This window comes from Oryzias melastigma, linkage group LG18, assembly GCF_002922805.2.
Source record: "Oryzias melastigma strain HK-1 linkage group LG18, ASM292280v2, whole genome shotgun sequence".
NCBI lineage: Eukaryota > Metazoa > Chordata > Actinopteri > Beloniformes > Adrianichthyidae > Oryzias > Oryzias melastigma.
This window is the reverse complement of record NC_050529.1, coordinates 24188750-24197919: the sequence shown is the minus strand read 5'-3', so window position 1 is coordinate 24197919 and position 9170 is coordinate 24188750. Positions and strand designations below refer to the sequence as shown.

The 9170-nt window shown below is 39.5% G+C and overlaps 1 protein-coding gene across 1 annotated transcript in view; it reads left to right on the top strand.

Moving 5' to 3' along the window:
* The window catches only part of arsj (arylsulfatase family, member J), a 16141-nt gene extending 7236 nt beyond the window's left edge, over positions 1–8905 (top strand). The window contains exon 2 of the mRNA XM_024288686.2: positions 5642–8905. Within this exon, the coding sequence (XP_024144454.1) occupies positions 5642–7013 (1372 nt within the window). The 3' untranslated portion in view covers positions 7014–8905. The remainder of the gene's footprint in view (positions 1–5641) is intronic.
* The last annotated feature ends 265 nt before the right edge of the window (positions 8906–9170 follow it).

Genomic DNA, 9170 nt, shown 5'->3' with positions numbered 1-9170 from the left:
CAGCCTATTATCATCTCAAAAATATCTCAAGGATTAAAGATCTGATGTCTAAGCAGGACCTGGAGAAACTAGTGCATGCTTTCATCTAGGGGTGTGCCAAAATATCGATATTGCGATATATCGCGATATATCGCGATATTTAGTCCCGCGATTGATTCTCGATGGGTCCTCACTAGGTATCGATATTATATTTTTATTTGAAGAGGCTGTGAAATGCTATATTCGTCATCTTTTGGTGAGACGTTTCTCCGGAGGTAGATAGGGGGCGGTGTTGGGAGATCGCCGGTTGCGGGCAGACGAAGAAGAACAGACACAAACACAAAAAATGGCGGAGAAGACAGACGAGGGAAATAACGAGAGTAGCAAAATAAAGGATGCCCCGGCAACATTTAAATCCAAAGTATGGACTTACTTTGGATTCTACAGCACTGCTGTGCAACTATGCAATTTGCAAGAATTGTTTCGCGAAAGTTCGGTACACTGGAAATACTACAAACATGCACAGCCATTTGTCGCGGCATCACCCTGAGCTCGAAACCGACACAGCCCGGCGTGGATGCCTTTTTCCAGGCGAAGCTTTCACCGTCTTCAGCGAGGGCAAAAGCAATAACAAACGGGATCGCTGTTTACATGTGCAAGGGGCTCCGTCCATACGGCGAGGTGGAGAACGAAGGATTCCGCTTTTTGATTAATGTATTAGAGCCCCGCTTTGTCATCCCCTCTCGGAAATATTTTGCTGAAAAAATGATGCCCGCACTGTACGCCCAGACCAGAGCTAAGGTTGAGACGGTGCTGGATACAGTAGAAAGAGTTGGGCTCACGTGTGACGGCTGGACTTCGAGGGCAACGGAGTCCTACATGACGTTCACTGTACACTTTATCAATGAGGACTGGGAAATGGAGTCATATGTCCTACAAACCCGAGCAATGCAGGAATCCCACACCGGTTTACACATTTCAGATGTGCTGAAAGCAGCAGCTGACGAGTGGGGTCTTGAAGCTAAAAAAACCAGAGGTTGTCACTGACAACGCATCTGACATGTGTGTAGCAATAGAGCTAACAGGCTACCAGCATGTTAGATGTTTTGCTCATGTTTTAAACCTGGCCTCCCAGCGCGCTCTGAAAGTAGCTTCTGTTGTCAAGGTTCTTGCCAAAGTGAGGAGGATCTCAACATTTTTCCACAGAAGCACATCAGCAGCAGAAGCCCTTAAAAGAAATCAGAGACTCCTCGGCCTCCCTAATCTCAAACTGATCACAGACATGCCTGTTCGTTGGAATAGTGCCTATGAGATGATGTCCAGGTTTCTGGAACAACAGCCAGCTGTTTGTGCTGCCCTCTTATCACCTGAGGTAAGGAAAACATAATGTTGTAGTTTTAATTTGTGTAATTATTGTGGATAAAATATAATAAATAAATGCTAATGCACAATTTATTTCACAACTAATAAATGAAATTAGACAATAGACATGAAAAAAATAACAGGTTTGTTTCAATTGCTAATAAATGCTACAATTAATGATTGATTGAAAAAATAAAATTTTAATGACAGAACTAAAATTTAAATTTCTTTTTATTTTCTTAAGGTGAGAAAGACTGTGACTGACTGTGCACTGACATAGAATGACATCTCCAGCGGTGAAGAAATGGTGGAAGCACTTAAACCAATGCTTGTGGCAACAAACATCATGTGTGAGGAAAAGAATCCCACCATTTCAGTGATTGCTCCTCTTCATGCCCAACTGCTGCGCAACACAACCAGCACTGAAGAAGATTCTCCTCTGGTTCGAGAGATTAAGAGAGCAATCAACCAAGACCTTTCAAAGAGATATCAGTCTGAGGTGGAAAAAGACCTCCTACGCATGTCTTCAGCGCTAGACCCTAGATTCAAATCTCTTTTGTTTCTATCACCTGAAGAAGTGCAAGACACTTATGTAAAACTCAAGTCAAAAGTAGCAGCTTTAAAGGAAGGAGATCTAGCGCCTTGTGGTGATGTAAAGGAGGATTTGGAGGATGAGGTGGAACCACAGTCCAGCAGTGACACAGACACCACCAAGAAAAGAAAGTCTGCTCTGGTTGATCTTCTGGGTCAGACCTTCAAGAAGACCTCTTTTGGCCCTACATCAGCAACCTCCATTGCGGAGAAAGAGATAAAACACTATCAAGATGCTCCTTCTCTGCCTCTCACTGAAGATCCATTGTTGTGGTGGAAATCTCAACAGCATGCATTCCCTCTCCTCTCGAAACTGGCCCATATGCATTTGTGTTTTCCTGGGACTAGTGTGGCGGCTGAGAGAGTTTTTTCAACTGCAGGAGATATTATTAGTGCCCAAAGAAGTTCACTCACTCCTGAACATGCTGATCAACTGCTCTTTCTCAAGAAAAATATGAACATCTAAAAGATACATCACATGCAGCTTTTTCCCAAACTTTTTTGTTCTCAAAGACGATTACTTTTAGGTGCAATTTAAGTTCGTGTATTTTACTTCTGGTAGTTTAATTTAAAAGCAGTAGCCTAAAGTTCTGTGTCTCAAATAACTGAAATGAAAGTGTCAAGCTGCAACTTGATTTTATTTCTTGGGAGATTTTTACTTTTGTTTACATCACGTTTGCACTAAATGGTGTTATTGACAAAGACACTAGAATTTGTTTGAACAATTATATAGCAATGGTTTTATTTTACAAAAGTTAATACCAATGTGCCTGGCAATATACTTGAGTTATTACATTTTGTTTTATTGTTTACAACAGGTTTGCGCCAAATTGTGGTACTGCTGTTCATGTAACACTATAGTTTACATTGATGTCAATGCTTGTCAAAGACGAGCATTGACATCAATGGAATTACTGATTTCTGTAATGTTACACAAAAATGTCTTTGTTGCACTGAATAAGACTAGATGTTTATTATGCTTTTGTTCAAACCAAATAATAAATTGGGATATATTTTCCTAAAAAAATGTGTTCTTCTTTCTTAGTTTGGTATATTTTCAGTTATTAGAGAGGATTTTTTTTAACCAACTACTCCAATATCGCCAGTATCGCCATATCGTGATATTATCGGTATCGGGAGCCATGTATCGCGTATCGCATCGTATCGTGAGGTACCCAGTGATTCCCAGCCCTACTTTCATCTTTAGTCGACTTGATTACTGTAACAGTGTTTTTACAGGACTACCAAAAATATCCATCAGGAAACTGCAGCTTATTCAGAACTCTGCTGCTCGGGTTCTCACAAGGACCAAGAAAGTAGACCACATCAGTCCAGTTCTGAGGTCTTTACACTGGTTACCTGTCTGTCAGAGGATAGACTTTAAAGTTCTGTTACTGGTTTATAAAGCTTTGAATGGTTTAGCACCAAAATACATGACTGACCTCCTGACCCAGTATGTACCAGCCAGACCTCTGCGGTCATCAGGATCCGGTCTTTTATCAGTTCCTAGAGTCAGAACTAAACATGGAGAAGCTGCATTCAGCTTCTATGCACCACAGATCTGGAACAGACTTCCAGAAAACCTTAGATCTGCTGAAACACTCAGTGTATTTAAATCCAGGTTAAAGACTCACCTGTTCTCAGTTACATTTGATTAATATGTATTCAAAAGTTTACGTCTGCACTGTTTATCTATGCTTGTTTTAAATTAAAATCTTTTTACTTTCTTTTAATTTTATTTTAATGATCACATTTTTAGTATTTCTTTTGATTGTTTCTTTTAATGTTTTATGTAAAGCACTTTGAATTGTCTCTGTACATGATATGTGCTACAAATAAACTTGCCTTGCTGCCTCAGACTCCTATAGCTTAACTTTTGATCCCCTCAGCAAATGTATTACAAATGACTATTTCAGCAGGAATATTTACATAAATAAAGGTCAAATTAGTATTAATTCATTTCAAGTGTATTTCTCTATTTTCTTCTAAGTGCTTCTTAATAAATAACACCTGACAGAAACTAACAGATCCATGAATATTTACTGAACATGAGATTATACAGCAAACATGGACTCATTACTGCTCAGATACTCATTTGTACAGTGAACAGTCTGTAGCAGAGCGTTTGACTCGTCAATGTTTCATCTTTACCTTTCAGACATTCTTGGTACTCAAAAACCTCTTTGTTAGGACCTTTGAGAACATCCAGTTTAATGTGACTGTACTCCACCTGTCAGGGTTTAATCTTCCTTTTTCTTTTTGAAAAAAAGTGGCTTATTTAAATGATTCTCCAACCTGTAAAACTAATACAAATAGGCTGGAACACAGATGTATCTATTTATGTATAGCTGGATGTATACAGTTATAGAGGAAACAATACTCAATAGGGATAGAACCGATCACAAAACTCACAGTTCGGATTGTGTCAGGGTTTTTGGGTCACAGGTTTTTGGGTCACAGTTTTTTGGGTCATGATTCAGATCATTTTCAGATCAGTAAAAAGTAAAAAAAAAACAACAGGAAAAACCAGAAGATTAAAGCCTAATATTACTTTTTTGAAAAGCTTTAAAGCATATTTGAGAAGACGTATAAAGTACTTCAAGGGATAAATATACACTAACACATCCTTAAACTTTGAACATAAACAAACATTTAAAAACATTTAGTTTCTGATGACATTTACATGTCTGGAGATCAAATCTACAAAAACTACAAAAGAAAAGAATGATGAATATGTAGTTTTTCCGTTGCAGAAAAAGTTAAAATAAAACTTTCATTATTTTTTGTATTAATTGTAGTATTGAAACTAACAATGGGAACATTTAAATATTTCAAATAAGGATTATTATCCATAGTACATGTGCAGGTGAGGTACCGCCATGCCTGCTTTTTCGAGTGATTTTTGATCCTTTTGGCTTGCCATACTGCCTTCCCCTGATGGTGCAGTTCTGTACGGAGCAGCGGCTGCTCTTCACCAGGAGATCTGAACTCAGACACGGAGACGTGCACCAATGCTCTTATTCAGCTCTTCAAAATAGATTAACCTGATCTCTCCTCCCTCACGCGGTGGGAGCTTCGGGTTTTGGATAACCGTCAAGAAGCAACTTTGATGCATGCTAAAAAAAAAAGAGGATTTAAATAATACGCGCGCGATCAATGAAGCGGCAGCAGGGGAGGAGGGAGGTGATCCGTAGTACACATGTGGCACCAATCGTTGCTCCATGGCTTCGTATGACCACGGATTATCAACGATTTTGATTGCATTATCAACATGTGTTTCATAGAGAAATGCGCCCAAACCTCTTCTGTTCTTATTTTTTCTGCTTTTATTTACTTTTAAAATGAGATTTGAGTGGAAGTCAATGTCTTTGAGTGCCTTAGGTTTATACTCTAACTTGGACACAGTGCCACTCAGCGTTACTGGTGAGTGTGTGTAACTGCAGTTACAAGTGACTGAAAGATAGTGGCCAAATCCAAAACTTCATAATCATAATTAGAACACTACTGGGAACGTTTTTTAAAATAAAACAAAAATGTCACAAAAAAAGGACATTTATTAATTCCTCTTACTGAATTATACATGATGCTGTAGCTTGTTAAGGCCAAATCATGTTTTTGTTGCCTATTCCTTTGCTGTTTTCCTGTTTTTATGTAGTTTGCAAACATCTAATTTTTTTTTCTAACAAGATCTTACTCTTTTCTCCCACAGATATCAGATTCATACTGGTCTTCAACACTTTGTTATTCGTGCTACTCAGCCCAACTGTCTTCCACTGGAAAATATCACTCTTCCCCAGAAGCTTAGAGATGCCGGCTACTCCACCTACATGGTAGGGAAGTGGCATCTGGGCTTTTATAAACGTGGCTGTCTTCCTACTCAGCGAGGATTTGACTCTTTCTTTGGCTCCCTACTCGGCAGCGGTGATTACTATAGTCACTATAAATGTGAAGTGCCTGGTATGTGTGGATATGATCTGTATGAAGGAGAGGAGGCAGCTTGGGAACAGGACCGGGGTTTGTATTCAACTGTGATGTTTACTCGAAAAGCCATCAGCATCTTAGCTCAGCACAATCCTCGCTCACACCCCATGTTTCTGTACTTAGCTTACCAGGCCGTACATTCTCCGCTGCAGGTTCCTGCCCGCTACCTCGAGCGCTACAAAGGCATTCCCAATCTGAGCCGCCGCAAATATGCTGCCATGGTTTCCTGCCTGGATGAAGCTATCCATAATCTAACCTTGGCTCTCAAACGCTACGGCTACTATGACAACACTGTTATTGTGTACTCCTCTGATAATGGAGGTCAGCCTATAGCTGGTGGAAGCAACTGGCCCTTGAGAGGGAGCAAGGCCACTTACTGGGAAGGGGGCATTAGGGCGGTGGGCTTTGTCCATAGCCCCCTTCTCATGAAGAAAGGGACAAAATGTAGATCTTTGATCCACATCACTGATTGGTTTCCCACACTTGTAACGCTGGGCGAAGGAACCCTAGATGAAGATCTAAATCTGGATGGTTACGATGTTTGGGAGGCTATCAGTGAAGGCCGTCCCTCGCCTCGCCTCGACATTCTGCATAATATTGATCCAATTTACATCAAGGCGAAGAATGGTTCTTGGAAAGCTGGCTATGGTTTGTGGAACACCGCTGTGCAGGCTGCTCTCCGGGTGGGCCACTGGAAACTGCTCACAGGTGTTCCAGGCTACAGCGACTGGGTACCCCCACAGACGTTCTCTAACCAACGGCTAACCAATCGCTTGCACAATGAACGAGTCCGATGGGATCGGGGTAAGTCTGTCTGGCTATTCAATATCACAGCTGACCCCTATGAGAGAGTGGACTTGTCTCAACGTTACCCTCACATCGTCAAGAAGATGCTGATGAGGCTCGTTCAGTACAACAGGACTGCTGTGCCAGTACGCTACCCGGCCACAGACTTGCATTCTAACCCTCAGTACAATGGTGGTGTGTGGGGACCCTGGTACAAGGACGAGAGGAAGGAACTAGAAGAGGAGGAAAGATACAATATTTTGTTTACAAACCATCTTGGTAAAAGACGATGGAAAAACAAATCCAAAAAATGAAAATGATGAAAGCAATTTATTGCATTTGTTATGAAAACCTTTTGTTTTCTCAGGGATCATGTTTTCCAGTTTCAGACATTCTTGTTCTTAACTGAACTCCAGATCTTACTGTTTGAAGAAATACAGATTAACTTTAGACCTCTGGTTTCAGCAGTTCCATTAAACCTAAGCAACTAAAGTAAAAACATCATTACTGAGGTGCAGTTCACCCTTGTCTGGATAAATTTTAGTTAAAAAATAACTATAACTGCTTTTTGCTTAATATTTCTGTTCAATTCTATTGTTTTTTTATAAAGTAACAATTTCCAACTAAAGTTGCCTGAAGGCGTTACACAGAAAAGGCATTAAAAACATAAAAGCATGGCAAAAACTAGAAACAGTTACTGATATTTATTCACTTTAGCTTTCATCATTCCAATAGGCCATAGTTTTACACTGCATTTTAATAAATAACTAGAATTTAAAAACAAAAGATTACATGATATAATTTCAGAATATTCCTCACCCAGGCATGAAATCATGCATAGGTCTTGGTTGGAATCCCGTCTAGGACCTTTGTGTTTGGAGTTTGCACATGGCACACGGTTTCTACGGCTCTCCGGCTTCCTTCCTCTTTGAAACCCTGTCCAGAGTGTACCCTGCTTCACCAAACTGACTTTTGCGACCCTGTGACCTCGAAAGGGATGCAGTGTTCGAGGTCACAGGGTCGCCAGATGGATGGATAGATATATGGATATAATTGTTGCCAGAATCTTTTGTTAAGGGGCTCAAACATGAAAAGGATGCACAAAAACACTGGAACATCTTTTTTAAAAAGGGCTATAATGATTGATCGACTTAATCCAGGCATATCCAAAGTGTGGTCTAAATGCTGACCCTGTTCAAATTTCCACAGTCTCCTGTCATAAACATTTAAACCCTCTCCCCCCGAGCACTTTCTAAGAATAGTGTGTGGGATTAATTGATTGTGATTGGCTAAGTTACATTTTAATCATTACATTTAGCAGCTGTAAACCTATGGCAACAACCTTTGGCTGCTTGACCTGCAGAACCAACGCGGCCAAGAACAACAGATTAATTTGTTTCTGTAATAAAATCCCCAGTGGTTTGTAGCTCCTACCAGTGTGTGAATATGTGTGCATGGGTGAATGGGACCGTGACTGGAAAGTGCTGTGGGCTTTCTAAGAATGTACTAAAGCGCTATATATGTCATTTACCATTTGCACTTCTGAATAAGATAACTATTTGTCATTTTCCTGTTCACCTGATTTGATTTTGAGGTTGACAGTGACAAATGTAATAATTAATGTTGACAAAAGTATTTCTTCAAAGACAGACCATTTTTTTCCTTTGATTTCTACACCCCAAACATGAAATTCACAGGAATTTTGGTACAAATGTATTTAGAAGTATTTCTGTTGTATTTGAAGAACAAAGGCATCCCATTGCAAAAACATTTTGATTTAATAGTTTATTTGCATTTAATGTAATAAGAGTTTAAAGAATGCATTGACCCTCACACATCTTCCCCTCACCATATCTGACCCTCTTGTTTGGACAGTTTGGACACTCCTGATGTAACTGATTTGTATTCCTACTATCCAACCACATCGATCAGTCTGAGGCAAGCTCAGATAATCAAATCGACCTATGAAATTGTTTCAAAATAAGATAAATCAATTATATAAATATTGGAAAAATACCGTTTGGGTCGAGGCATGGTAGGTTTATATAACGTAAAAAAGACCACGTACTTTCACAGTGAACAACACATGTGATGCAGCAGAAACTGATCAACCATCATTCCAGTCCAGTATGTGGAAACACTTTGAATTTACAGTCATGTGACCATACAGAGTGGTAGAATGTTCTAATATTGTTCTCTTTGGATTATTCTGATGTGGAAAAACAACAGTGGACTACACTTTATCAAACATGTGAATGGATTTGACATTTATTATTATGTACTTGTTTCTTTGTTCACATATTTAATTTGTAAATTGGATTTATTATGTTTTTGTTGCATTTGTACAAGAATATGTGGAATTTATGTGAGTTAATTCAGTGTGTTGATTTTGATCAGCGCAACCTCACTATTTTAGTACTACTTTGCCTCTTATCTGATTCATCACAAACCATGTTGAAAGTAAGACAGGA